The sequence below is a fragment of the Leptonychotes weddellii genome, chromosome 15 (assembly GCF_054177405.1).
Source record: "Leptonychotes weddellii isolate Sample4059 chromosome 15, ASM5417740v2, whole genome shotgun sequence".
Taxonomy (NCBI): Eukaryota; Metazoa; Chordata; class Mammalia; order Carnivora; family Phocidae; genus Leptonychotes; species Leptonychotes weddellii.
The window spans coordinates 5,281,874-5,309,857 of record NC_138383.1 but is presented as its reverse complement, the minus strand read 5'-3'; the positions used below and the strand labels follow the sequence as shown (position 1 = coordinate 5,309,857).

At 59.3% G+C, this 27,984-nt stretch overlaps 2 protein-coding genes across 8 annotated transcripts in view; one reads left to right on the top strand and one right to left on the bottom strand.

Annotated features, from left to right (window-relative positions):
- The window catches only part of ITGB4 (integrin subunit beta 4), a 30,671-nt gene extending 10,233 nt beyond the window's left edge, over positions 1 to 20,438 (top strand). For 3 of the 7 annotated variants that reach the window (XM_081804496.1, XM_081804492.1, XM_081804490.1), the window contains 29 exons: positions 272 to 474; positions 2,709 to 2,812; positions 2,933 to 3,031; positions 3,221 to 3,350; positions 3,926 to 4,048; positions 4,142 to 4,248; positions 5,353 to 5,386; positions 5,566 to 5,757; positions 6,041 to 6,144; positions 6,426 to 6,484; positions 6,616 to 6,639; positions 7,237 to 7,385; positions 7,477 to 7,656; positions 8,469 to 8,617; positions 11,235 to 11,439; positions 12,218 to 12,372; positions 12,763 to 12,943; positions 13,079 to 13,216; positions 15,018 to 15,200; positions 15,292 to 15,423; positions 16,515 to 16,739; positions 17,365 to 17,601; positions 17,735 to 17,893; positions 18,288 to 18,437; positions 18,998 to 19,186; positions 19,271 to 19,426; positions 19,510 to 19,674; positions 19,767 to 19,877; positions 19,979 to 20,438. In XM_081804496.1, the coding sequence (XP_081660622.1) occupies positions 272 to 474; positions 2,709 to 2,812; positions 2,933 to 3,031; positions 3,221 to 3,350; positions 3,926 to 4,048; positions 4,142 to 4,248; positions 5,353 to 5,386; positions 5,566 to 5,757; positions 6,041 to 6,144; positions 6,426 to 6,484; positions 6,616 to 6,639; positions 7,237 to 7,385; positions 7,477 to 7,656; positions 8,469 to 8,617; positions 11,235 to 11,439; positions 12,218 to 12,372; positions 12,763 to 12,943; positions 13,079 to 13,216; positions 15,018 to 15,200; positions 15,292 to 15,423; positions 16,515 to 16,739; positions 17,365 to 17,601; positions 17,735 to 17,893; positions 18,288 to 18,437; positions 18,998 to 19,186; positions 19,271 to 19,426; positions 19,510 to 19,674; positions 19,767 to 19,877; positions 19,979 to 20,118 (4,183 nt within the window). In that variant the 3' untranslated portion in view covers positions 20,119 to 20,438. The remainder of the gene's footprint in view (positions 1 to 271; positions 475 to 2,708; positions 2,813 to 2,932; positions 3,032 to 3,220; positions 3,351 to 3,925; positions 4,049 to 4,141; positions 4,249 to 5,352; positions 5,387 to 5,565; positions 5,758 to 6,040; positions 6,145 to 6,425; positions 6,485 to 6,615; positions 6,640 to 7,236; positions 7,386 to 7,476; positions 7,657 to 8,468; positions 8,618 to 11,234; positions 11,440 to 12,217; positions 12,373 to 12,762; positions 12,944 to 13,078; positions 13,217 to 15,017; positions 15,201 to 15,291; positions 15,424 to 16,514; positions 16,740 to 17,364; positions 17,602 to 17,734; positions 17,894 to 18,287; positions 18,438 to 18,997; positions 19,187 to 19,270; positions 19,427 to 19,509; positions 19,675 to 19,766; positions 19,878 to 19,978) is intronic. The other 4 variants (XM_081804491.1, XM_081804494.1, XM_081804493.1 and 1 more) reach the window with 4 other exon arrangements.
- A 126-nt stretch (positions 20,439 to 20,564) lies between these two features.
- Positions 20,565 to 26,271, bottom strand: GALK1 (galactokinase 1). Its single transcript, XM_081804497.1, has 8 exons — positions 26,063 to 26,271; positions 24,969 to 25,158; positions 24,409 to 24,528; positions 24,053 to 24,188; positions 23,762 to 23,943; positions 21,095 to 21,245; positions 20,847 to 21,009; positions 20,565 to 20,754 (listed from the first exon to the last, which is right to left on the bottom strand). The coding sequence occupies exons 1-8, from the start codon at positions 26,225 to 26,227 to the stop codon at positions 20,683 to 20,685; spliced, it is 1,179 nt and encodes a 392-aa protein (XP_081660623.1). The 5' UTR covers positions 26,228 to 26,271; the 3' UTR covers positions 20,565 to 20,682.
- Positions 26,272 to 27,984: the final 1,713 nt, after the last annotated feature.

Genomic DNA, 27,984 nt, shown 5'->3' with positions numbered 1-27,984 from the left:
CACGTGTGACCTAATCAGAAATGAGCTCATCATAAGGGTAGTGAGGGCTCTTAAAGCTTCAAGACACCGAACAAGTCCATGGTGACTTGAGGAAGGGACCCTGGGAGGGTCTTGGGACGGACGTTTGAGTCTCAGCTCAGGCACCGCTGTCTGTGTGACTTGGACCCACTGAGGTTCTCTCCGAGCCTCAGCTTCCTCATCTGTGCAATGGGTTGGTAAAAGCCCCAGCCTTCCCCACGGGCTGTGGGGAAGTGACTGGCTCCTTCCTCAGGAGTGGCAAGACCTGCAGCTGTTCCACGGGCTCATTGAGTGACATAGCGCCCTGCCTGCGGGAGGACGAGGACAAGCCGTGCTCTGGGCGTGGCGAGTGCCAGTGTGGCCACTGTGTGTGCTACGGAGAAGGCCGCTACGAGGGGCTGTTCTGCGAGTATGACAACTTCCAGTGTCCCCGTGCCTCCGGGGTCCTCTGTAACGGTGAGCTCGGCAGCCCCGGCGGCCAGTGCTGGGGGGCTCGGGACAGCAAGGGCAACCCGGGGGTCCTGACCTGGGTGGAGGGCCAGGCCAGGAGTCAGAATCCCCAAGTTCGGACCTAGCCCCCCTCGGGGCTCCCCAAGTGCCTCCCCCAAGGCCACCCCAACCTGGACCTCCCTCCCCTCTGCAGACTTGATGCCCAAGGCCCCTGCTCGTGCTTCAGACCACTGCCCCTGAGGTCCTGTGGTCTCTGCCATCTCATGAGGGTTGGTCCCATCCAGCTGAATCCTCAGTGGTTGCTGGTATGTGGCATGACGGTCTTTCCTCTCTCAGGGCCTGGAGTTACGTGTCCACCGTAGCCCCACACGCTTATGCAGTGTGGCCAGGGCTTCCAAGCAGGGCAAGGGTCACAGAACCCACCCAGCAGCCACAGGAAGGATTGAGTGGTTTGAATGGAGGAGAATCAATGAAAATCCAGCCATCAATTACTTATTTAGCCCCAACTGTCTACTTGTCACTGGAGGTCAAGCCCCTGCTTTCCTACCTTTCCTCCCTTCTTGCTTTTGTCTGTCATGTCTCTGCTTCAGTCGTCCATGCCAGAGTGTGCTCAGAGAAACAAAAGGAGAGCCCAGCACATCTGGAGGAAGGCAGGCATTTGGCACAGGCACAGCTGTGAGAGGAGGGGAGGGGGAGGCTGCTGGAGAAGGAGGCAGGACCAGAATGCGGGGGGTTTGGGGTCCATCCAGGGTGGGTCCAGTTCTAGTCCAGTTTGAACTTTTTTTCTCTTTTTTCTTTTTTTTTGATTTTGGTTTTTTTTGTTTTTTTTTTTAAGATTTTATTTATTTTTTGACAGAGAGAGACACAGAGAGAGGGAACACAAGCAGGGGGAGCGGGAGAGGGAGAAGCAGGCTTCCCGCGGAGCAAGGAGCCCGATGTGGGACTCGATCCCAGGACCCTGGGATCATGACCTGAGCCGAAGGCAGACGCTTAACGACTGAGCCACCCAGGCACCCGATTTTGGTTTTTTATTATTTATTTGAGGGAGAGAGAGTGAGAGAGCATGAAAGGGGGAGGGCCAGAGGGAGAAGCCGACTTCCCACTGAGCAGGGAGCCCCATGTGGGACTCCATCCTGGGATTCCAGCATCATGACCTGAGCTGAAGGCAGTCGCTTAACCAACTGAGCCACCTGGGCATCCCTCTTTTTTTTTCTCTTTTAAAGATTTTATTTATTGGGGCGCCTGGGTGGCTCAGTCATTAAGCGTCTGCCTTCGGCTCAGGTCATGATCCCAGGGTCCTGGGATCAAGCCCCGCATCGGGCTCTCTGCTCCGCAGGAAGCCTGCTTCTCCCTCTCCACTCCCCCTGCTTGTGTTCCTGCTCTCGCTATCTCTCTCTCTGTCAAATAAATAAATAAAATCTTTAAAATAAATAAATAAATAAAATCTTTAAAAAAGGGCATTATAAGCTTAGAAAATTTAAAAAAATCACTTATGAAATCTAATAATTTATCTGCAAGTTCTTTTTGATATTTTGTGACATGTTCCTAATATATATTTTTTAAGATTTTATTTTTACATAATCTCTACACCTGATGTGGGGCTTGAACTTAAAACCCTGAGATCAAGAGTCACATGCTCCACTGACTGAGCCAGTCAGGCACCCCATGTTCCTAATATTTAAAATAATGGCAGTTTTATTTCTTACTTTACAATACTTACATGTTTTTTTTCTTTTTCTTACCTTATTGCATTGGCCAGAACTCCTGAGAGGTTCTTAAACCAGAGAGACACATGATTCGATTTGTGTTTTGGGATAATGACTCTGGCTGTAGAGTGGAAAGTAGAAGGCAGAATGGAATCGGAGAGAGGGAGGGAAGGAGATTCCAAGAAAGTGAAGAAGAGATGGGGGCGCCTGGGTCGTTAAGCGTCTGCCTTCGGCTCAGGTCCTGATCCCAGGGTCCTGGGATCGAGCCCCGCATCGGGCTCCCCGCTCTACAGGAAGCCTGCTTCTCCTTCTCCAACTCCCCCTGCTTGTGTTCCGTCTCTTCGCTGTGTCTCTCTCTGTCAAATAAATAAATAAAATCTTAAAAAAAAAAAAAAAAAGAAGAGATGGATCTGCCCCTGGCTGGAGAAATCCCAGCTCGGGCTGAGCAACCACAGGCCCCGCCTGGCAGATGGGCAGCCTGGACTGCAGGAGTGAATGTGGCTCTCCTCTCCTACCCCTCCCCGCTCTCTGCAGACCGGGGACGCTGTTCCATGGGCCAGTGCGTGTGTGAGCCTGGGTGGACAGGCTTGAGCTGTGACTGTCCTCTCAGCAATGCCACCTGCATCGACAGCAGTGGGGTAGGCCGGGGCAGCAGGAGGGCAGTGCAGGGTGGCAGAAGGGACCCTAGCCGGCACCACCCACCCTCTCAGGCAGGGACGGGGCTACTGGTGCCTCAGTGGTGCGTCCTCTTTCTCTAGGGCATCTGTAACGGGCGTGGCTACTGCGAGTGTGGCCGCTGCCACTGTAACCAGCAGTCGCTCTACACGGACACCATCTGTGAGATCAACTACTCAGCGGTGAGGCCAAGGTCACTGGCGCGTGGGCATGGGAACCTTAGGCACAGGGCAGGGCGGGCAGGAAGCGCTGAGCCTGGTGATATAGGAGCCAGCCAGGGGTGTGAGTGAGGTTAGGGGAGCCGGCCTGGCTCAGCACACCCCCCACCCCCCTGGCTCAGCACACCCCCACCCCCCTCCCCCCCTCCCCAGATCCGCCTGGGCCTCTGCGAGGACCTGCGCTCCTGTGTGCAGTGCCAAGCCTGGGGCACCGGTGAGAAGAAAGGCCGCACATGCGAGGAGTGCAGCTTCAAGGTCAAGATGGTGGACGAGCTTAAGAGAGGTGTGAGGCAGTGCCGAGGACGGGGGCGCTAAGAACCTAGGCATGGGGCATCCGATGGGTAGGGGTGTCACTCAGCTGGGCGGGGCTGCTGTAGAGCTGGGCAGAGGGCTCACAGTCTGGGTTGAGGTCATGCAGACCAGAGAGAGGGGAGGGATCCCAGCCCGGGGAGAGGTCACAGAATGCAGACAGGACTCACAGACCCCGGGGGCAGGAGGCACAGCTGAGTAGGGACCAAAGAGTCTGCGGAGGGGGAACCTGGCTTAGGCAGGGGGCAGAGAGCCGGGCAGGGATATGAACACAGTAGGGGCATGTCATTGGGCCTTGGGAGCACACAGCCTCCTCTCTTCCAGGTCAGATAAATGTCCTAGAAGCCAAGTTCCTGAGTGACACCCAGGATGGGGAGGGGGGAGCACAGATTTGCAGCCTTTGATGCTCCTGGGCGGGGACAGGGTGGCGCCCCACCTCAGCCTGGCCCTGTGCCCAGGGACTTGCGTCCCTGCAGTGGGCGCAGTGGGCCCCAGAGTAGGGAGCACCTCCCCAGGCCTGAGGCACCTGCTGACCACCTGTGGGTGCAGGAGAGGAGGTGGTGGAGCACTGCTCCTTCCGGGATGAGGAGGATGACTGCACGTACAGCTACACCGTGGAGGGCGACGGAGCCCCCGGGCCCAACAGCACTGTCCTGGTACACAGCAAGAAGGGTGAGCTGGCGGGCAGGGCTGGCGGGTGGCCTGGCAGCCCCAGTGGGGAGTGGGCATCGCCTCCCTCCTTATCTTCCTTCCCTTCCTCCGCAGACTGCCCACCCAGGTCCTTCTGGTGGCTCATCCCTCTGCTCATCTTCCTGCTGCTGCTCCTGGCGCTGCTACTGCTCCTCTGCTGGAAGTACTGCGCCTGCTGCAAGGTGGGGGCTCCTCGGGGCCGCTTACCCCAGGGGCCCCACCCCCCCCGCCAGGGTCCCCGCTTACCTCAGGGGCCTCCCCGCCCCCCGCCCCCGCCGGGGCCGCTTACCCCAGGGGCCCCCCGCCCCCCTGCCGTCCCCCCCGCCTCCCTGCCAGGCGCCCACTTACCCCAGGGGTCCCCCAGCCCCCCACCCCCTCCCCGCCGGGCCGCTTACCCCGGGGGGCCCCCCTGCCGGGACCCCACCTCCGCCAGGGGCCCCCATCCCCCCTAGGGACCTCTACTCCCACCAGGTCCCCATCCCCCACCAGGGTCCCACTTCCCACCAGTGTCCCTACTTACCCCAGGGTCTCCACTCACCCTGGGGTCTCCAACCCCCCCAAGGTCCTCATAGGTGGCAGAGGCCAGGTGAACCCACGTCTTCTGCCCAGCTCTAGTGCCCTCCCCACGCCAGCCCTTTGCCTCTGCCAACCATCAGTGGCCCGGACCTGAGACTGCTTGTCCTCAGGCCAGGCACATGCAAAGGGCCAGGGGAGCCAACAAGGAAGAAAGGGCCTTGCCCACCAGGAGCTGATAGTCTCACTGGGGAGAAGAGATAAGAGGCAAGAAAGCATGGAGGATGGCCCGGCTCGGGATACTGAATTGTAGGAACAGGAGACGCTGTGTAGTAGCCCCAGTATTGTGGGATATTAGTGTGTGTTACAGAGATAAAGACATCTCTGATCAAATACATTTGGGAAAGAGGCTTCCTCTCTGCGGGACTTCTCAGAGCCTTTGATCTAGTTGTATGCATAGTGACACTCTAAGAGGAGCATGGGGAATGAATTCAGTGCTTCTCAAATGGGTTGGATCATAGATCCTTTACAGATCATCTGGCAGGACCAGGGTCCCATGGCACAAACTTTGGGAATCCTCTGCCCCCATCACCCTCCATACTCACCCTGTGTGCTCCACACCTAGATCCCTTCAACTTCCTTGATATCCTGGTGTCTGGGGAAGGCACCTTTGCCCCTCTGGACCATTGGCATGGAGAGCGGGGTAGGTGGGGGGGTTTCTGTGAGCTGAGGGAGCTGTCCCAGCCCTCATCCGCACCCACCTTGTCTCCTAGGCTTGCCTGGCACTTCTCCCTTGCTGCAACCGAGGTATTGACCCAGCATCCGCAGGGGCGGCAAGGGCTCTGCCTGCTCGTGCTCCCAGATGGGGTGGAGGGGAAATAGGGGCTGAGTCTGGAACAGAGGCAGGAGGCCTGGGATCCCACCCGGAGGGGGTGTGGCGGGGAGGGCCTAGGGTGAGGCCCCATGCGGAGGACCCTGTCATGCAGGTCACATGGTGGGCTTCAAGGAAGACCACTACATGCTGCGGGAGAACCTGATGGCCTCGGACCACCTGGATACGCCCATGTTACGCAGCGGGAACCTCAAGGGACGGGACATGGTCCGATGGAAGATCACCAACAACGTGCAGCGGCCTGGCTTTGCCACCCACGCCTCCAGCACCAACCCCACAGAGCTGGGTGAGGGCGGGGGCTTGGCGGTGGCTCTTGGCAGTGCCCCTGGGGCCTGGGGCACATTCACCACTGTTCCAGGTCTCAAGTCACAGCATTCCCGTCTTCTCTGGGTATTGGGTGCAAGCACAGGCTTGGCCACCTTCTGCCCTTCCTGATGGTGCTCCAGGCCTCAGGCTCTCGGCCCACCGGTCCCCCCCACCCCCCACCATCCTAGCGTGGCTCCTGGAGGGGGCTTCCAGCATGCCTGCTGTGCAGGGGGCTGATGACCCCCATCCCCGCCTATCCCTAGTGCCCTACGGGCTGTCCCTGCGCCTCGCCCGCCTGTGCACCGAGAACCTGCTGAAACCTGACACGCGAGAGTGTAACCAGCTGCGCCAGGAGGTGGAGGAGAACGTAAGGGCCAAAGAAGCTGATCTCTGGGCTTGGGGGTGATCCCGGTAGAGGGAGAGCAAGGGAAAGCTGCTGTGGAACCTGGATTTTTCTGCATAGGAAAGAGGGGCTTCCTTGGACATGTGCCTGGCCTGGGGTCATCCTATGAATGTTTCCAGAAGGGGACAAGGCAATGTGCAGGCCCCTGTGCATGTCCCCAACCAACCATGTCCACTGGGCCTGGATGGCTCTGGGTAGGGAGGCTTACCCAGGACGCCAGCCTCATGCCTTTCCTTGCCTGGCAGCTGAATGAGGTGTACCGACAGATAACAGACTCACATAAGCTCCAGCAGACTAAGTTCCGGTGGGTCCTGGGTGCCTGGGGTTGGGGGGCGGGGCTGCCCATACTGCCCACTCTAGGGGACACCCCCCCAAGCAGGGCATGCCTCCACCCCAGACACCATGCGGCTCACAGCCCCCTCTTGGTCCCCACAGGCAGCAGCCCAACGCCGGGAAAAAGTGAGTTGAAGGCACACGGGTGGGGCAGCCCCGGGTCAAGCATCTTGGCCCACATTACCTAGTTACTGAGAAATAGAGCCAGGATTTGAACCCAGCCTGTCTGACTCCAGCGCCCACACCCGTAGCATCTTTTCTGTCCTGCATCTACTCCTGGGATCCCACCTGAAGGGAGGGATCCCAGGAGTAGCCCTCTCGAGAGCCAGACGCCCATTTTACAGATGGAGAAACCAAGGCTCACAGAGGTTAAGTGACTTGCCTATGCCACATGGCCGGGCCCCATTTCCACTCAGGTATCAGGAGGGTCTAGGGAGGGGCCCCATTTCATAGATGGGAGGGTCTAGGGAGGGGCCCCATTTCATAGATGAGGACCCTGAGGCTCAAGGAGGCACCGTGGCTTGACTGAGGCTCAGAGTGAGGTGGTGGGGCCAGCAGGGGCCTCCAGGACTGCCCAGTTCCGAAGACCCTGCACTTTTTGCTGCCAGGCATCATGTCCCCTGCTGGGGAGAGGAAAAGCAGGAGGGTGGGGGATGGGCGGTCAAGTGCCAGCATCATGGCCCGCCTGACACATCCCCACCTGACCCCCCACCCCTACCCCAGGCAGGACCACACCATCGTGGACACGGTACTGACGGCACCCCGCTCAGCCAAGCAGGCCTTGCTGAAGCTGACAGAGAAGCATGTGGAACAGGGGTCCTTCCATGAGCTCAAGGTGGCCCCGGGCTACTACACCCTCACTGCAGACCAGGGTAGGTGGGCAGGCTCCCTGCACCACTCCCTTGTGCCTCCCGCCCCAGTGGGGCCCCCTGACCCCTCTCTGCCCCCCCAACACCCACCCAGATGCCCGGGGCATGGTGGAGTTCCAGGAGGGCGTGGAGCTGGTAGACGTGCGGGTGCCCCTCTTCATCCGGCCTGAGGACGACGACGAGAAGCAGCTGCTGGTGGAGGCTATCGACGTACCCATGGGCACCGCCACCCTCGGCCGCCGCCTCGTAAACATCACCATCATCAAGGAGCAAGGTAGATCAGGGCGGAGGGAGCAGGGGTGGGCAGAAAGGGGGCTCTGCGAACCCTTGTTCCTCCTGATACCTGAGTGGAAATGGGGCCCGGCCATGTGGCATAGGCAGGTCACTTAACCTCTGTGAGCCTTGGTTTCTCCATCTGTAAAATGGGCGTCTGGCTCTCGAGAGGGGTACGTCGCGGTACGTGCCTGGTAGTGAGCATTCATGTGGGAGCTTCTGTTATACTCTTCGTAGGGTGCTGGGTCCTCCTGAAGTTGCCCCCGTCCCTCCCATTGTTCTTCCCTCCCTTCTGGCCTTTGAACTTAGGAGGTTGAATAGACCTCGCTAGGATGCCAGGACAGGAGAGCAGGAAGGGCTGTGGGAGGGGAAGCACACACCGTCCCGCTGACGCCCTTGTTGCCTTCCCTACCTGCTCCTCGGGGAACCTCAGCTTGTTGATGACCGTCCTTCCTGCATCCGGAGGGCCTGCTCTGGCCCCTGAGCCCTCCTGCCCACCTGCTCCAGCAAACACAGGACTCTGTCCTGCTCTGGCCCGGTCCTCAGTCTCGGGGCCTCTTCTCTGGCTACGCCCCTGCCTGGCCTCCTTCCTCTGCCCTGACACGTCCGGGATGTCAGTGGGACTCTGTTCCAGCTCCCTCAGTCTTTTCTGGAAGAAATTTCCATTCCCTTCCTCTGCTCTCCCCAGAGGGCGGTGGGGTGAGGAATGAGAGGCAGACTCCTGGCGTCGAGGCGGGACTGGGCCAGAGGGAGGGTGGGTGTGGAGAAGGGACGGAGGCCAGGACGCCCTGACTGTCGCCTGGGTCCTTGCAGCCAGCGGGATAGTGTCTTTTGAGAAGCCCGAGTACTCGGTCAGCGGCGGGGAGCAAGTGGCCCGCATTCCTGTCGTCCGGCGCATCCTGGACAATGGCAAGTCCCAGGTGTCCTACCGCACACAGGATAACACTGCGCTGGGCAACCGGGTAAGGCTCCGCCATGGGGTCAATGGCGTTTCCCAGGGTCCCAGCGAGAGCCAGAGTCCCGGGCTGCTGGAGGTGCCCCTGGCTGGCCTCCCAAGGACACACCTGCCTCTACCTGCGCCCGCCACTCGGCAGCAGGCGTGTCTCGCTCACCAGAAGTGCCAGTGGTGCCCGAGGTGAGGCCCCATTGCTGCCAGGGACACGTCCAGAGCAGTCATGTCTCCTTCCAACAAGCCGGTATCTATCAGGGCAGCCAAACCCTTCAGAGTGAAATGGACTTCCCCATCTGCCCCAGTCCTGGGGCTTTGGGCTGCTTCTTCCTCTTCTTCTTCTTTTTTTCCTTAAGATTTTATTTATTTATTTGTTTATTTGAGAGAGAGAGAGAGAGCGCGCGCAGTGGGGAGGGTCAGAGGGAGATGGACAAGCAGACTCCATGCTGAGCACGGAGCCCAGTTCGGGGCTTGATCCCAGGACTCTGAGATCATGACCTGAGCTGAAATCAAGAGTCAGATGCTTAACCGACTTAGCCACCCAGGCGCCCCCTGGGGCTCTGGGCTTCTTGAGGTGGGATCAGAGGCCACATGGCCCTAGACAGACTCCCCAAGGGCTGTCACGGTTTGCCTGGCAGGCCCTCCCAGGGCCAAGCTGCAGGAGCAGCCCTTGAAGGCCGGCAGTGCCAAGCACGTGGGCCCACATCCCCTCCATCACTGGGCCCCAGTCTCCGGAAGAACCAAATCCAGGTGTTGCATGTGCTCGGCTTGGCTTACAGGTTTGTTTTTCTGAGTTTATTATCAACATTTACAAACTAAAAATATTCATATCAGCAATTCACTTAGAGAGTAATAGAATGTAATGTCACGGGGCCCACAGTCCTGTTAGGCAAATGCAAGGGAGCATGTGCTCAGCGGGCTCCCGAAGCCTGACCACACCCTCTTCTTCACTTCCTTTTATTCGATGGAACAGTTCTCATGAATGCCAGTGCTCCCAATAAAAGTTCCAAGGAAGAATTTGTAGGTCCGTAAATTTCACTGAATACACCAAATTATCTAAGAGATTCTGGCGATCCTGTTGTGCTTTTATAAAGATAGTTCGGTATTTATGTGTTTTAAAAAACATTACTATTATTATTTCCCAAATTTTTTATTTTGAAAAACTTCAAACCTACAGAGAAATGAAAAGACTAATAAAATTAGCGCCCATTTACCCTTTACATAGAGTCGCCAATTAATATTTGTTTTCTGTCTTTCCTTCTCTGTAGACACAGGAATAGATGCACGTACATAGAAATGTATGTGCGGATATGCATCTCTCATCTGTAACTGTAGAGAGACAGAGAAAGTTGTGTTCCGTTTCATTTTGTTTACGGAACTATTCAAAGTAAGCTGTAGACATCACATAGACCCTACAGCTTCTGCCGGCCCCTGCTGAGAGCAAGGCTATTCTACACAACTTCATCATTACCAACTTTAAGAAACCTCACATTGTAGTATTACCTAATAATTGGTCCATATTCAGATCTCTGCTTGTTCACATGTCCCCACAATGTCCTTGATAGCTTTTTTTTTGCCCCAATCCAAGAACCAAGCAAGGATCTGGCATTGCATTTTGTCATGTGTCTGAAGCCTCCTTTAATCTAGTACAATTCTCCCATTTTGTCTTTTGTGACTTTGACGTTTGAAGTGCCCCCCCCCCCCCCCCGTCAGTTGTCTAGCAGGTAACTCCTGCTTTTCTTGGATTTGCCTCGTCCGGATCTGGGTTTGTAGCCCTTGAATTTGCCCCCTGCTGGGCCTAGATTTGAAATGTTAGTTTGCAGCGCCACCTAGTGGTCTCAGGTGAGCAGGACCCCCCCCTCCCGTTGCTGCTGACGGACCCCATACATGTCTGTACACACAGACGCTCGCATCCCAGACGCTCAGGAGAGCTCTGAGGCATTGAAAGAAGAAAGCTGGAGGGGCGCCTGGGTGGCTCAGTCGGTTAAGCATCTACCTTTGACTCAGGTCATGATCTTGGGGTCCTGGGATCAAGCCCCGCATTGGGCTCCCTGCTCAGAGGGGAGTCTGCTTCTCCCTCTCCCTCTGACCCTCCCCCTGCTCATGCTCATTCTCTCTCTCTCTCTCAAATAAATAGGACCTTAAAAAAAAGAAAGAAAGAAGGAAACTGGAGCTGATGGAGGCACCCTATCCAGGAGGCAGGGCCTGGGGCCTGGTGGGATCCCAGGCTTCAGAGCCACAGTGTGGGGGGCAGGTCCTCTCTCCCTGGGTGGGGCCTGCCCGTATGGGACTCTCTGTATCTGCTAGAAATCCCCATCTCTGGGCCTCAGTTCAAATCTCAGCTCAGCTCTAGCACAACTATCTGTGTGAGCTTGGGCAAGTTTCTCGGCTCCTCATCTGTAAATTGGGGACGGTAACAGCTCCCCCTCACAGTGCTGTGAGGGTCAAATGAGCTAAGATTTGTAAAGTGCTTGATGCACAGGAGGTGTTATAGGAACATGAGCCATTTCGTGTCCACGTGGGATTGTCTGTGTGTGATGGTCTCTGCCGTATGCACGAGGTCGGGGTGGAGTGCTTGGTGTGATTCATTCTCCAGCCCTGGTCTGACCCTGACCCCATCCCACTCCCAGGACTACATCCCCGCAGAGGGTGAGCTGCTGTTCCAACCTGGGGAGACCTGGAAGGAGCTGCAGGTGAAGCTCCTGGAGCTGCAGGAGATAGACTCCCTCCTGCAGGGCCGCCAGACCCGCCGCTTCCACATTCAACTCACCAACCCCAAGTTCGGGGCTCGCCTGGGCCAGCCCCACTCAGCCACCGTCATCATTGGGGACCCAGGTGCGCAGAGCGGGGAGTGTGCTTAAGCAGGTGCAGAGGGAGGGCTGGGGGCCTCTCCACGGAGGCTGCCAGTCTTGGCAAGTAAAAATACAGGATGCCCAGTGAGATTTGGATTTCAGATAATCAAGGAACAAGTTTTGTATAGGTATGCCCCATGCAACAGTTGGGATATACTTATCTTATTTGTTATTTATCTTAAACTCCAGCTTAACTAGGGGTCCTGCATTTTATGCAGCAATCCTGCTCTCAACCAGAGAGGGTGGAGTGGCAGGCCATGAACCCCACCGCTAGGCCTTAGCCCTTCAACTTCAGTCTCAGTTCCAACTAAAATGCAGGTGTTTCCCGGAGAGTCAAACAGTTCTTATGGGTCCTTAGGCTCCAGGATGGCCGTGTCTGTGAGCCCACCCCAGAGGTTTTCCCAGAAGATAGGAGAAGAGGGAAGATTCTCAGGGGAGAGGGGAGAGAAGGGGGTGTGTAGGAACAAATGTTCTCACATGGAGTATTCCCTTGGCTGCCAAGGGAGAAAGAAGGGCAGACGAACTCCCTCCTCCTCCTCATTCCTCCAGAGACCCTCCTGGGTCCTCCACCAGGAGGGCAGGCTGCCCTCTGTGGTACCAGTCGGGGCACCAAACCCCCAGGGGCCTGGGGTGGCAGCTGTCAGCTGAGTGCTGGTGGGGAAGGGTTGGGGGGAGCCCCCTGGTGGTGAGGGTGGATTCTTGCCTCCGTCAAAGAGGGGGTGGCTGAGTGGGCTGCTCCACTCGGGCTTGGCTCACTACAGACGAACTGGACCAGAACTTCACAAGCCAGACACTGTCATCGTTCCCTCACCATGGTGACCTGGGTGCCCCCCAGAACCCCAATGCCAAGGCTGCCGGGTCCCGGAAGATCCTTTTCAACTGGCTGCCCCCTCCTGGCAAGCCAACAGGGTACAGGGTAAGGTGGGAGGCAATGAGGGAGGTGGATGGGGAGGCCTGGTACCCACTGGGGATGTGGGCCACCTGAGGCCAGAGGGCCCCTGAGGGGGCGGAGAGGGCATGCTTCGGGGGCACAAGGGGGCAGGGGGAACCCCCATCTGCTTGGGGAAGAGGGAAGACCCATCCCTGAAGTTTTCAGACATTTGCCCTCCTTCCTGGAATGTGGCTCCTCCACCCACCCAGGAGACACCCCAGTTCTGTCCCAGCCCTGCTGTGTGAACCTGGCAGATCACCAACCCCTTGGCATCTCATCTGTGCAAAGGGGACAATAAGAGCAGGAGATTCGTGGAGGGACGAGCAGCTCTGGCCCTTGCCGCTCCCCACTGACTCTTTCCTCCCCTGGGGGCAGGTCAAGTACTGGATCCAGGGTGACTCTGAGTCCGAAGCCCACCTGCTTGACAGCAAGGTGCCCTCGGCGGAGCTCACCAACCTGTACCCATATTGCGAGTACGAGATGAAGGTGTGCGCCTATGGGGCACAGGGCGAGGGCCCCTACAGCTCCTTGGTGTCCTGCTGCACCCAACAGGAAGGTGAGGCCTCACCACCTGTCTATCCCCAAGCGACCCTGATGCGCAGCCCTGCCCCCCACCACCTCCCAGAACCCTGCCCCCCCTCTGTTGCGGCTGACAGCTTTCTCCCTGTACTGCCCCCTGCCCCTCCCTCAGTACCCAGTGAGCCAGGGCGTCTGGCCTTCAATGTCGTCTCCTCCACGGTGACCCAGCTGAGCTGGGCTGAGCCGGCTGAGACCAACGGCGAGATCACGGCCTACGAGGTCTGCTACGGCTTGGTCAACGAGGACAACCGTAAGGACCTGGACCCCTCCTGCCCCCGGGGATGGCAGGAAGGGGAGGGGGCAAAGAGCAGGAGGGAGGTCACGTCATCCCGGTCGCTGGTCGAGCCCCATATGTCTGGTGGCCTGAGGCATTGTCAGGTTTGTGGTCAGGTTTGGGCTGGTCGCATCCCAAGACCAAGCGCAGAAGCTCACAGGGCAGGTGGGGACGGGAGGCGTGAGATAGATGTGCACTGGGTTCACAAGCTCAAGGTGCCTTCCCGTCCAGGGAACCAGGGTGGCTCATTTTCACAGGGTTCTCGTGGGGCCAAAGGAGAGTTGCCAGATTTAGCAAATAGAGGATGCCCTGAGTTTCAGATAAACAGGTTTTTTTTTTTAGTACAGCTCATGTAGCATTTTATTTGGCAGCACTGTTCTTTCTTCCCAGTCCTGGCAGGGAGGGAAGGGTGGGCAACCCCACCAATTGCCAAGATGAGAAAAGTGAGGGAACTCGGTCCCACATCCAGCGCGTGCAGGGACCTCCTCCTTGTGCCCTCACTTCTCCTTGGTCAGTCCCAGGGACGGGGACTTCACCACTTCACACGACCTCTGGACCTTAACATGGGTCAGGCTCAGACTCCCGGAGTGGCCCAACAGGGCAGAGGACAGACAGATTATTCTAGACATCAGGCTTGTTGCTCTTTACCAGCCAAGCAGACCACACATGACCTCAACAGCTGCATCACACCTTTGGTGCATTCTGGGTTTATAACACCTAGTCCCCCCATGATCACTGTCACAGAGGAAGTCTCCTCTGACCCCTCCATGTATCCTGTGGAAAGTTCATTCCCAATGATTTCAGCCATGGCTCCAGCCTGCTGAGGTCTCAGCTGTGTCCTGGAATGTGCCAGATGGCCCCCTGGTCGAGGGTATCAGTACTTTGGTGGGTGCCCCTTTCCCCCTCTCCCACTAGCTGACAGGGATGTGAGGGGTGGGCCAAGAGGCAGTGCCCACCTTGGCAGCTAGAGACCTCCCCCAGGCTGAGGGGCCTCCACCAGCCAATTCTTTTTAAGCACAGTTGTTTGCTGGGGGCAGACACCAAGCTTACCAGGTATCATTTTCCAGAAGCCTCCTTTGGACCTCTTTGGAGACTGGGACCTTCTCTGGCCTCCAGTCTTTTGTGCCTTCTCTGGTTTCCCAGAAGGCTTCCAACGTGGCAGGCCCCTTCTTGCTGTCCCTGGGCCTAAGCCCTGTAACTTGCCCGGAGCTACGGGGGTCACTTTCTCCTTCCTCCCAGGGCTGCGTGTCCGTGAGTGCAGGAGAGCTACTTGGCCTCCGCTCCTGGCTAACCTGACACTGTTGGTCGTCTTGCACACCCTTCACCCCGACACCCTGAGCTCTCACAAGCCTCAGGCTGCCCTGAGGTGCAGCTTCCCTGAGCCCACCCTCTGCTCCCGTCCTTGCTCATGTGACCCCGCGGCAGCTGTGGTGGGCGTTGGGCTATCTCTGCTCTCAGCGCTCGGGTGGCGGCGCCCTGGACACGGGACCATTACCAATCAGTAGAGGTGACAGTGGGGCCACCATGAGTCTAGTCCTGGCTCGGCCGCTTAAGGATGAGCCCTTCAGAGCGTTGGTGACACTTCTTGAGACCAGTCCTGGCCAGGTTCTCAGGGCCTGGCCCGACCCAGAAGCCCCATAGCTGCTTGCTCCCTGCCTTGTTCCCTGTGCTCTCCCTGGGAAGTGAAAAGCCCAAGAAGCAGGGCCACTACATCAGACCCGGGGCTGGGCCAGGCAGGAACCTACAATGACCCGTCTGAGGCGCTCTCCCTGCCCAGGACCCATCGGGCCCATGAAGAAGGTATTGGTGGACGCTCCCAAGAGGCGGATGCTGCTCATTGAGAACCTTCGGGAGTCCCAGCCATACCGCTACACGGTGAAGGCGCGCAATGGGGCAGGCTGGGGCCCGGAGCGGGAGGCCATCATCAACCTGGCCACCCAACCCACGCGGCCCATGTCCAGTGAGTGGGGGGGAGCACGGGGGGAGCGGGGGGGTAGGGTAGGACAGGAAGCTGAGGCCAGGGCCCTGGCTCACCCCTCCCACTCCTGCAGTCCCTATCATCCCGGACATCCCCATTGTGGACGCCCGGTGTGGGGAAGACTACGAGAGCTTCCTCATGTACAGTGATGACGTTCTACGCTCCCCTCCTGGCAGCCAGAGGCCTAGCGTCTCCGATGACACTGGTGAGTGGGTCTGGGATCCATGTCCCCGGGAGGAGGTGGGGCTGTCACAGGTGTCCAGAGAAAGCAATGGCGCCAGTGACCACTAGGCATAGAGATCAAGACTAGCAGTCCCTCTCGGCTCCACATGGATATCTGCAGAGCCTACCATCTGACAAGCACCATACTGGCGTGGGGTACAGAGGGGACAAAGCCAACGCGGCCCATGGGCAGTCATGTGCACAGGCAAACAGACTTGATTGGGAGCAGATGCACACAGGGCTGTGCAGGGCCACGCACACGGGACCATGTGGAAACACAGCCTTACACGCGGAAGGCTGTGCCACGGACTCAGGACATTCAGGCCACCTCCCAGGGACAAGGCTGTGTGGGAGGGGGCAGGCATGACCCCCCTGCCCTGCCCTGTCCTCTGGTCCTGCTCCTCCTCCCTCCTGATTGCCCGCAGTGCGGGATAAAGGGCCCTCAGCTGAACTCCCTCGTACTCAGTTTTAGCTTTGGCTCCACTGTGGGCCATCAGATGAACTGCTCACCCTCTCTGTGCCTCAGTGTTCTGACCTGTAAAATAGGATGCCAATCATACCATGCCATGAGTCAAAATCCTCCAGGATTTCTACTCTCTTCCATCCTTGCCCTGACAGGGCTGAGCTTGGGCTTAAGGAACCCAAACCCAAGGGTCGTGGGGGGTTTGAAAGAGCAGCAGGTATGAATCAGGTGCCCAAAGTCAGCTGCTAACACTACCTGGGACGCACTCTGTGGCTTCTGGAACTGTCCCTGGGAGGCAGGCAGGGGAGAGATTACTCTGACCGGTACAGAGGAAGCTGAGGCTCGGGCCAGGAGACCTCACAGCTGGTGACAGAGCCAGCGCCACCCCGGGGGTGGGGGGGCTTTCCTCACCGGCTGCACTGCTCGCACGGAAGGGCTCCTCTTCCGCCTCGCGGGCCAAGGGTCCCGCCCGTCGCCCGCTCCGCGACCACACTTGGATTCCGGAAAGCCCGAGGACCGGCTCACGTCGCTGGCCTGCGCCCCGCCGCGCCCCCTCCCGCAGCCGCCCGCGCCCGCCGGCGGTGCCAACGCGGCCCTTCGTTGTTCCCAAGGCGGCGGCTGGAAGTTCGAGCCCCTGCTGGGGGAGGAGCTGGACCTGCGGCGCATCACGTGGCGGCTGCCCCCGGAGCTCATCCCGCGCCTGTCCGCCAGCAGCGGGCGCTCCTCCGACGGCGAGCCGCCCCGCGGGCCCCCGGACGACCGCGCGGACGCGGACGCGGGCACGGGCGGGGAGGGTGGCGGCCTAGCGCGCGGCGCCACACCCAGGCCCTCCGGAGGTGACGGGCTTGCCCCGCGCGCCCCGACCCCCACCCACCTAGGCGCGCTCGCTTGCGGCCTGGGCCCGGCCCGAGCCCCCTGTGGCCAGGCTGCCCGTGAAGGCGCCCTGCCCTGCGGGGGGAGGTGCCACTGCGCGGAGGCGGACCCCCAGAGCCAAGGAACCCCCAGGGCAGGCATTCGGGCTGTCCTCAAAGCAGGACTGCCCGCAGGAGCGTGCAACTTCAGAAGTGTGTTGCGTCCGGGAGGGCAGGCCCTGGTACCCAAGGAGACCCCTCAGAGGCCCGAAGGGACACAGGGCAAGCATTTGGGCTCCCCGAAGGCAGGGCTAACTGCAAGGGCGGGGAGACTCCCAGTTGGGGTCAGCAGTGCTCAGACCGTCCACACTGGCATCCTGAGGGCCAGCGGACGTGGGCTGCAGAAGCCTGTGACCCCTTGGACTCTGCCAGGAACACTGAGCTTCTGTCCCTGGTGGGCCAAGGGAGGCTGGCTTTATGCCGAGCACCCCCCACCCCCCGGTCCCCTCAGAAGATAGGTAATCCTAGGAATTCCCAGGGCCACAGGCTGCCCCATGAGGCTCTGGGTCCAGTAGAGGTCTGTCCCAGTGACCCTGTTCTCCTCCTGCAGAGCACCTGGTGAACGGGAGGATGGACTTTGCCTTCCCGGGCAGTGCCAACTCCCTGCCCAGGGTGACTGTGGCCAACGCCACCTACGGCACCCACCTGAGCCCACAACTGTCCCACCGGGTGCTGAGCACGTCCTCCACCCTCACGCGGAACTACCACTCGCTGACCCGCACAGAACACTCAGTCTCTGCCACGCTGCCCAGAGACTACCCCACCGTCACCTCTGTCTCCTCCCACAGTGAGTGTCCGCAGCCAACCCTTCTTCTCTTCCAGCCCCAGCAGGTTCGGGGTACTGGCCCGGCCCTGCCCTGCTGCCCATCCTCCAACACACACACCTCCTGCGCGCTCACTCTCGTTTTGTCCTGCCGTAGGCCTCCCTCCCATCTGGGAAGAGGGGAGGAGCAGGCTCCCGCTGTCCTGGGCCCTGGGGCCCCTGAGTCGGGCTCAGATGAAGGGGTTCCCTCCCTCTGGGGACTCCCGAGACACTATAATCCTGGCTGGGCAGCCAGCAGCGCCCTTTCGGGGCCCAGGTAGTACAGGGGTGGCCATCCTGTGTCTGCACAGCTGTCCTGCTCCATCTGTCACCCATCTGCTCATTGCAGCCACTGCCCAGACCAGCACCTTACCCTCCATCCCATCCCCATCAGTGCTGACGCCTAACACAGGCTCTGTCCTTTCCAGGGGTGCTGGGCTGGGGGAGGAGAGGCGCCAGGCCAGCGGGGGAGGGGTGGGGGGCCGGCAAGCCCACACCCACTCTGAGATGTGTGGGAGGTGCTGGGTGGCCTGGACAGGGTGTTGCAGGGTGAGCGAGCTGCCGGACCAGCAGTCAGCGGAAAGGAGACAGCTGAGGGGGGTCAGGGGATAGAGGCAGGACTCCTGCCCAGAGTCCCCGGACACAAACTGCCTGCGGCTTCCCGCCTTCAGACTCCCGCTTGGCTGCCGGTGTGCCCAACACGCCCACCCGCCTGGTCTTCTCAGCGCTGGGACCCACGTCTCTGAAAGTGAGCTGGCAGGAGCCGCGGTGTGAGCAGGCGCTGCAGGGCTACAGCGTGGAGTACCAGCTGCTGAACGGCGGTGAGGCCCAGCTGCTGCTGGCGGGCTGTGGGGCGGACGCCTGCCAGGCTCGGCCCTGTGATGGGACCCACAGGATCACCCAGCTGGACAGGAATCCAGCCAAGTCCCTTGAACACTAATGGTCCCCACCAGACTTTCTCTCACTTCCATGCTCCTCCCTGCCCTTCACTGCCCCCTCTCTCCTCATCTGTCTCCCTGGGCCTCTCTCCAGGTCATTGCCTCTGCTAGGTTTTGCCCGAGGCTTCACTGGCTTAGGGACCTAGGGCCTCTGCTGGCCTGGGAGATGGCTTTGTGGGAGCTGGGAAGTGGTGCTTCCCTGGGAAGACAAACTCAGAGCAGCAGGACTTGGGCCCATAAACAGCCAGAACATAGGTGGGATTTTAGGCTGCACTCATCCCTTGCATAGTGTACAGCCTAAACAACCAACCATGCCATTCCAGGCTGATCCCACCTGCCACCAAACCACAGCTAATCCTGGATGAGTGATGACCAGGTCTTGGTGGCAGCCTAGGGTAGGCACGGGAGTAACACCGCTCCCCTGTCTCCCACCCCACCCCCAGGGGAGCTGTATCGGCTCAACATCCCCAACCCCAGCCAGACTTCAGTGGTGGTGGAAGACCTTCTGCCCAACCATTCCTATGTGTTCCGTGTGCGGGCCCAGAGCCAGGAAGGCTGGGGCCCAGAGCGTGAGGGCATCATCACCATTGAGTCGCAGGTGCACCCCCAGAGTCCGCTCTGCCCCCTGCCAGGTGAGCTGCCTCCCCACCCCATGGCTGCCCCCATGATGTCCCCTAGTCACCCACACACTGACACCCTTGCTCTGCTGCCTCCAGGCTCCACCTTCACCTTGAGCACACCCAGCGCCCCGGGCCCGCTGGTGTTTACCGCCCTGAGCCCAGACTCGCTGCAGTTGAGCTGGGAGCGGCCACGCAGGCCCGAGGGGAACATCCTTGGCTACCTGGTGACCTGTGAGCTGGCCCATGGAGGAGGTGCTGCCTGCCCCCAGGTCAGGGGTGGCCAGGGAAGGGGTGGAGAGGGAGCCACAGAGGCTAAAGGCATCTTCCCTGTCCAGAGCCAGCCACCACGTTCCTGGTGGATGGTGACAGTCCTGAGAGCCGCCTGACCGTGCCAGGCCTCAGTGAGAACGTGCCCTACAAGTTCAAGGTGCAGGCCAAGACCACGGAAGGTTATGGGCCAGAGCGTGAAGGCATCATCACCATCGAGTCCCAGGATGGAGGTTGGGATCCTCACCCCTTCGTAACCCCTACCCTTTCTCTGGCGACCTCTTCTCTCGCCATTATCTCTGACTGGCCCATCTGCCCATGCCAGGCCCTTTCCCACAACTCGGCAGCCATCCTGGGCTCTTGCAGCACTCACTGCCAGGCGAATATAGCAGCGTCACCACCACCCACACCAGCACCACCGAGCCCTTCCTCCTGGGTGAGCTGCTGGGCAGGGGCTTTCCTGGGGGGAACACAGAGCTCTCAGAGCAGGAAAGCCAGGGCCCCAGGCAGAGTCCTTCAGTGCTTCTTCCCCTGCAGATGGACTGACCCTGGGGTCCCAACACCTGGAAGCAAGTGGCTCCCTCACCCGCCACGTGACCCAGGAGTTTGTGAGCCGGACGCTGACCACCAGTGGAACCCTCAGTACCCAGGTGGACCAACAGTTCTTCCAGACCTGAGCCCCCCACCCTTACCCAACAGTGTGCTGGAACCTGGGCCCCCACCCTGCCTCCTCTCCCTGGCTGTGGCTCAGCTACTCCATCCTTGGACCCCTCGCAGCCCGGCACACGCGCATCCTGATCACAGGGCCAGTACGTCTGGCTACAGAGCAGAGGGAAGGTGTCCTCTGGGAGGAATGAAGGGAGCAGAGGTCCCAGAAGGCCCTTCTGGCTGCAAGTCCCCTACCCCAGGCCCAAGCCCATCTGTGTGTAACCAAAGAGCTGGGAGAGCATGACAAGGGCCCAGCTTTGTTCTGCACTTAATAGAAGATTTTGCTACCGCTCGGCTCTGCCCCACCCGTTCTTCCAGGGAGTGCCCGCACAGAGCAGGGGGGTGGTTCTGACACAGCCCCTCGGATCCCCAAGCACACACCCACCTCTAGAGGCAGGCAGGCGGGTCACCATGGTGGGAGGCACAAGTTTATTGAGCAGCCAGATGCAGAGGGCAGCGCCAGAGGCCTGGAGCTTCGTGACGTGCTGCCCAGTAGGCCCCCTGCCCCCGGGGTGCCATCCCCGGGCGGTGCCTCAGCAGCTCAGCACCTTGGCACCATCGGCCGCCCGAGAGAGGTAGAAAGTGGCAGTACCGCCATATTGCTCCTGTGGGAGAGGCAGGTGCGGTCCGAGTGCGGCAGGGCCCTGGGGACCCATTTCTCCGTTCCTCCTACCCCCGGGCGCTGGTGGCCACCCACCTGTATGTGCTGCATGGCTTGGGAGGTGGAGGAGGCCTCCAGCAGGGTCACGGTGCAGCCGCCAAAGCCACCACCGGTCATGCGGCTGCCGTAGACCCCAGGTGCAGACAGCGCGGCCTCCACGAGCTGGTCCAGCTCCGGACAGCTCACCTCGTAGTCATCCCTGCAGAGAGGACAGAGGAGAGGGCGGGCCTAGCACGGGCCCCACCCTGCCCCGGGGCTCAGCCTCTGCCCCCAGCGGTCCTCACCTGAGCGAGTGGTGACTCTCCACCATGAGGCGGCCGAAGGCTCGGTAGTCTCCGCGGCTCAGGGCTGCTGCTGCCTGGGCCGTGCGCCGGATCTCACCCACGACATGCCGTGCACGCCGGAAGCCCTCCTTGCTCACCAGGTCTCTGCCAGCTGGGGAGGGAAAGGGGTCAGCGGGCCTGCCACCCACCACCTCTGGGCCCTGCCAATGTGGGGATGGGGGAGCCAAGGCGGTGGCCTGGGGGTGGGAGGCTGGGGGGCGGTTCTGACAAAGCTGTACGTAGAACCTTGTGTTGGTGACTAAGGTTCGGAGCCTCCCCCCAACTATAAAATGGAATGCTCGTGTCACTCGGGGCGCAGTAAGCATTGAGAGAGAGAACGCATGGAGAGCTCCCATCCCAGCAGGGTGCCTGGTGCACAGTGGGTGCTCACTGAACAGCAGGGTAAGCCCCAGACCCTTGTTGCTTCCAAGGTTGAGGGGGAACACAGGGGAACACAGTAGCACAAGAGGGAGAAATCCTCCTGCTGCTCTTCATGCTGGAGCATCAACTGGGGAGGCTGGGGCTCTAGAGTTGGGGTACAGCCCAGGCAAAGATCAAGAGGCAGGGCACGCCAGGATCAGGCCCTCCCGCTGGCTAACGCTGAGGTGGGGAGGGCAAGCTGAGTAGGTCGTGGCCGCCCTGATTGCCAGGGGGTTTGCTACTTGATTCTGGATGCCACAGAGGTTTGGGAGCAGGGAAGGGCTGACAAAAGCGACTGCCTTGGGCAGAGGGTCCGAGCTGGGAGAAGCAGGCACCAGGAGCCAGACAGCAGCTGCTAAACACTCAGAAAGCAACAAGGGGCCTGATGTGGGGGGAGGAAGGGGAGATAAGAGTGGGAGGGGGGACAGTGAGGACACAGACGTGACCGAGGTCTCACACAGGAGTGACAAGGATAAGAAATAACAGGCAAGGGGAAGTCAGCAGGGGAAGCCTATAAGGGAGGAAGGACGAGGAGTTATGCTGGGAATCAGGTGGGGGCTCTGGGGCAGCAGGTGGAAATGTGGGGAGGCTCCAGCCAGGGGAGCAAGGGGCTGCAGGCTCCAATCCGAGTCCTAAGTGGAACGAACAGTGGTGGCTGGTGCTGTGGGTTGAGGACAAAGCCTGGGGCGGGCACGTGCAGAGAAACAGGGCTGTGAGCAAGCAGGTCTAGTGCCTGCCAAGGTGGGGGGGGGGAGCCCCTGGGAGAGCTGCTGTTTTGGGGGGGGTGACTGAGAGGATTGAGAAGTGAACATAGATGACAAAATGGGGGCCATAAGCATTAGGCCTTCCCCCAACACTGACACAGGAAAGAGATTCAATTTTAGAAGGGAAGAGAACTGGCCAAGTTTGCAAGCAGAAGGGGAGGAGCCAGGCAGAGGACAGGAAGAAGGCAGAGTAGGGCTCCTGGCACAGGACTCTGAAGGCAGAGGGGAGCACTGGGGTCCCCAGGGAGGGGAGACCCCCGAGGAGTGGTGGGGAAGGCATGCAGTGGAGAGGAGGGACGGCCAAAGTGTTCCAGTGTGAAAACCTCCGCCAAAGTCACCTGCACGGAGCAGGTGGGGCAGGTCTGAACGGGACAGTTCACCAAGAAGCACAAGGCAGTCCCACAGGGCTGGCCATCGTCCCTGCAACAGGCACTAGCACACTGCCAGGGAGGGCCCAACTCCCAGGGCCAGCAGTCTGGCTGGGGACAGGCTAGGGGGCTAAGCTGCCTGGTCCGAGGCTCAGCACTGCCACGTACTGTGGGGCCCTCATCCAAAACACGGGGAATAATAATGATATCGGCTTCACAGGGTGTGGCAGAACCAGGGGATATTCATCTGACCTTCAAACTATCAAATATACTATCTTCCTGGCCACGTGTGTCAGGAACCTTTTAGATACATGCACTTTCGACTCTGCAATCCTACTCCTCGGAATCTAATCCTAAGAAAATAACAAGAGAATGCAGATAAACTCATGTATGAAAACAATCATCACAGTGTCACATGTGATTATCAGTAAATGATTAAGTTACGGTACACCTGCGTGCTGGAGTCTGTAGCTTTTACAGGCCCCCTTGATGACATGCTGGCACAGTAAAGGGTTCTCAGATAACGTTAGAAAAAGAGAAACAGGGGTGCCTGGGTGGCTCAGTCAGTTAAGCGTCTGCCTTCCTCTCAGATCATGATCCCAGGGTCCTGGGATTGAGCCCCACATCGGGCTCCCCGCTCGGCGGAGAGTTTGCTTCTCCCTCTTCTTCTGCACCTCCCCCTGCTCATGCTCTCTCTCTCTATCTCTCTGTCTCAAATAAACTAAAAAAAAAAAATCTTTAAAGAAAAAAACAATATTAAGGGGCACCTGGGAGGCTCAAGTGGTTAAGCATCTGACTCTTGATTTCAGCTCAGGTCTTGATCTCAGAGTTATGAGTTCAAGCCCCACGCTGGGCTCCACGCTGGGTGTGGAGCCTACTTAAAAAAAAAAAAAAAGAAAAAAAGGAAAAACAATGTAAGATCTCGAGTAGCCCTGCTGAGGTAGGAGCCCTAGGTGTGCTGTGTTGGGGCAGTGGGCAGAGCACAGGTGAGGCCCCTGGGGATGAGGGGGTGTACGGCAGGGTCAAAGCCACACGGAGGGCCCCGCAGCCCCGCAGGGTGCCCAGCCAGCTCTCACCCTCCAACTCCTCCAGCTGCACCTCCCGAAGGCTCTCCTTGCCCAGCGCCCGGGCCACTGCCTCACATTCGCGCCGGCGCAGAGGGTACTCGCTGGAGCCCAACGAGTGGCGGACATTGGAGTTGGTGATGAGCACGGCCAGCTTAGGTTCTGACAGCGGCACCAGGCTTGTCTCCAGGGACCTGGCATGGAGTTGCAATGAGGAGATGACAAGCCCAAGTGTCCGCGTGCCACACCAGCCAGTGGGCATGCTCCACCCAGAAGCTCCTGATGATGAGGGGAGCCCCTGACCTGCAGTCAATGAGCAGCGCGTGGCCTTTCTGCCCCAGCAGTACGATGAGCTGGTCCATGATGCCACAGGGCACCCCTGCGAAGCTGTGCTCGGCCCGCTGACACACCTGAGCCCGGGCAGCTATGGACCCCGAGTCTGCGGCAGGGGAGACTCGGTGGGGGAGGTGGGGAGGCTGGGGCCCGGGGGGGGGGTGCGCGTGGGGTGGGGGCGGGTGGGAGCCGTGGTAGTTCCAGTGACACTCCAGGGAGATTCCCCACCCTCCTCCCGAAGCCACAGTAGAGGAAGGAAGAAGCTCTGACCACAAGGACACCTCAGGGAAGGAGGGCTGGATCAGGGGCCGGGGTCTAGGAAGTACCTGGGCAGAGCTGCTGCAGGAAGGTGTACGTGGCCACTTCCAGGGACGCAGAGCTGGACAGCCCACCCCCCAGGGGCACTGAGCTGACCACCACTGCACTGAAGCCAGGGAGGGGTGCAGCTGGAAAGAATGGGTGGTGGTGAGATGGGCCATATGAGAGGATGGGCCCGAGGAGGGCCTGTATTTTGGTATGAAGGGAGGCAACTGCCTGATAGCTGCTTCCAGGGATGAGTCTCAATTGTCAGAGGCCACCTTGGCCCCAGCACCCTCCATCCTCCTACCCTGAGGTTCCTAGGACACAGTCTTCCTAGCTCTCCTCCTGGTTTAGGGCTCTGGAGGCCAACGGGCTAGGGGTTTGAATCCTGGCTCCTCCCATCATATAATGGGCAGCTCAGGGCAAGTTCTGGAACCTCTCAGGGCATCAGTCTCATCACCTGTACAATGGGGATACTCTCCCCCTGCTAGCTACCCCGTGGTGCTTAGATGAGCTCATGAGCTTTGTAGCTGAGAGGTGGTGCTCCTAGCACGGTGTGAACTTGACCCTGGCCTCGGTCCCATACCTGGGTAGTGCTGAATCACTCCCTTGACATAGTTGGCCCAGCGGGGGGTCCCAGGCTCCAAGGACCGCTGGGCTGTGGGCAGCGGAAACTGCAGCCGCCGGGGTTCATCAGCATCCTCAGAGGTGGTGAGGAGGGAGACAAGGCCATCTGCCCGGGGGCTGCCCACCAGCACGGTCACAAGCTCCAACGCCTGGCAGGAGAGACAGGGAGTGTGTACAGCTTCTGCCTGCTGACCAGTGGATGAGGCCCCGCCCACACTAAAGTTCTGAAGAATGAAAGGTTTCAGATTCCCTTTGAGACTCAACAAGAAAGGAATGGGGGACGTCTTGGGGAAGAATCTAAGTGCTGAGTTGGCCCTGGGGGCTTGGGTCCTGCCCCTGGGTCTTCAGGGGCACGGCCAGTGCGGCAGAAGTGTGGACCTGGACTCTGCCTGAACATGGGCTCCCAGTTGTGGGGCAAGGGGAAGGAGAGCTCGAAAGGAAAAGAGAGTCGGAGGAGCGCCAACTGATGCCTTCCCATTCTGGAGTGGTCTCAGGTGTGCGGTACCCACTCACTTGCCAAGCTGCACCAGGTGGAAAGGGCCCCAGATCTAATCGCAGCCCCACCAAGAACCAGCTCTGTGACCTTGAGCAAGTCACTAGCCCTCGCTGGGCCTCAGTTTCCTCCTCTGTAAACTGAACCGCCTGGGCCGGGAGGTCTAGGGCTAGTTCCCCCAGGTCTGCGGGGTTGGGGGCCCTGGAAGACGGAGCCCGAAGCGCCCCCTTCCGCCTGCGGTTGGGGCCCCACAAGTTGAGGAGACTCCCAGGTTGATGGCGAGGATCGGCAGTCTGCAGAGGGCGGGCTCGAGCGAAGAGGCGTCGGCACACCCCCTCCTAGCCTACTTCCTCACGGATCCCCCGCTTCCTCCCTTCCAACGTGGGAAATACCCCATCCCCGGGTCTCTCCCACGTGCTCGTCCCCCAGACTCGCGGGAGGATGGCTAAAGTTCGGTGCGGCCGCCCAACATCCTGCAGGGACTAGGCAGGCACCTCCCCGCGCCCCTCAGGCCTGCCCTTCCTCGGGGGAGGCTCGGGGCTCCCCTCCCGGCCCCTCACCATGGGCAGCACCAGGCCCTGATTGTAGTCCGTGTGCTCCCCGATCAGGTTGACCCGGCCCGGCGCCGACACCGCCAGCTCGGGCTCGGCCCCGAACTCCTCCCGGAAAGCTCTGCGGGCCTCGGCCAGCAGCTCCGCAGCCTGGGGCTGTCTCGCAGCGGCCATGACGCTTGCCCTGCAGCGCGGCCCGGTCGGCGCGGGATGCTCGGGGCGGGGCCGCGCGGGGGCGGTGCACATTCCTGTACGCGCCCCCCGCCCCCACCCCGGGCCTCCTCCCGCCCGCGCCGAGCCAGGCCCGCCCCGCCCCGCCCCGCCTCCGGCCCCAGCCACCTGCTGAGCACGCTCCGCCGCGTACGCCCACCCCCGACGCCCCCACCGCGGGCCGGCGGCGGACTTTGGGAAAGACCGGCCGGTGCCCCCTCGAGGGGTACTGGCTGGACTGGAAGCTCTGGGTTGCCCTTCCCTGACCCCGGCGCCCCTTTCTGTGCTAACTCACACCGGCCCGGCCAGCCACCCACAGCCTGAGCAGCGGAGCCCGCATCCAGCGGACCTGGATTTCCCAGAGGGCTCTCCTAGGTCCTAGAGTCCTGCCGCTGTGAGGTCATCAGACCCCGATTATGAGTCTCTGAGAGGGGCCTAGCACGCAGTGTAAATTGAGATAAGGAAAGCCAATTTGGTGGTGACCAGGGAGTCGCTTTCTTACAGGCCCCTTTTCTAGACTGGTCCCGCCGGCATAGCTGTTAGCAATGGAAGACTGAAGGAGAGTGGCAGTAGATGGCCTCTCCTGGAAGGACCAGTGGCAGCAGCCCCCCTAGGGTGGGACTGTTGGCCTCAGCAGGTGCTTCCTCAGCCTTGAGCCTTGGATGCAGAGTCTGACATTCACCACCTCCTCTCTCACCAGCCTGCATCCTGAACCTTTAAGCTGGCCCCAACCTCTGCCTGGACACCTGTCCACGGTCGCACCTGTATGAAACTGTGGAGCAGAAATGCTGAAATGTAAGCAGCCTGTTTGGGACTAGGGTGGGGGCTTTGGGGAGTATCGTGGCCCGGGGTAGAGCTTGGGGTCTCTCGGGGGTTTGCCCAAAATGCAGCTCTGATACTCTTATATGGTGATGAGCAGCGAGTAATGTATAGAATTGTTGAATCATATCGTATGCCTGAAACTCACATAACACTATGTTATTTACACTTCAGTTTTTAAAAATGCAGCTCTGAAAACTTCTATAAATAAACATGGGGGTAAATCTTTGTGACCTTGGCTTAGGCAGTGGCTTTTTTTTTTTTTTTAAGATTTTATTTATTTATTTGACAGAGAGAGAGAGATCACAAGTAGGCAGACAGGCAGGCAGAGGGAGAGGGAGAAGCAGGCTTCCTGCTGAGCACAGAGCCCAATGTGGGGCTCGATCCCAGGACCCTGGGATCATGACCTGAGCCGAAGGCAGATGCTTAACCATCTGAGCCACCCAGGTGTCCCAGGCAGTGGCTTTTTAGATACGACACCAAAAGCACAAGAGACAAAAGGAAAATAGATAAGTTGTACTTCATCAAAATTAAATACTTTTGTGCCTCAGAGGACACCATCAAGAAAGTGAAAGGACAGTCCACAGAATGGGAGAAAATATTTGCAAACCATATATTTAAGGGCCTTGTATCAAGAATACATAAAGAACTCTTACAACTCAAGAAAAGACAGATAATTTAAAATGGGCAAAAAACTTGAACAGACATTTTTCCCAAGAAGATATACAAATGGCCAATAAGCACGTGAGAAGGTGCTCAACATCACTGGTCATTAGGGAAATGCAAAGCAAATGCACAATGAGAGATACCACTTCATATCCAGTAGGATGGCTAAAATAAAAACACAGTAACAAGTGTTGGTGAGGATGTGGACACAGTAACAAGTGTTGGTGAGGATGTGG

Excerpts from the sequence above, each read along its gene's own strand:
- GALK1 (XM_081804497.1), bottom strand. The coding sequence starts at position 26,227 with ATGGCCGCTGCGAGACAGCCCCAGGCTGCGGAGCTGCTGGCCGAGGCC. Across the intron at positions 24,189-24,408 it reads CCTGCAGCAGCTCTGCCCAG|ACTCGGGGTCCATAGCTGCC; the intron begins GTACTTCCTAGA and ends CCCCTGCCGCAG. Across the intron at positions 23,944-24,052 it reads GCGCTGCTCATTGACTGCAG|GTCCCTGGAGACAAGCCTGG; the intron begins GTCAGGGGCTCC and ends ACTCCATGCCAG.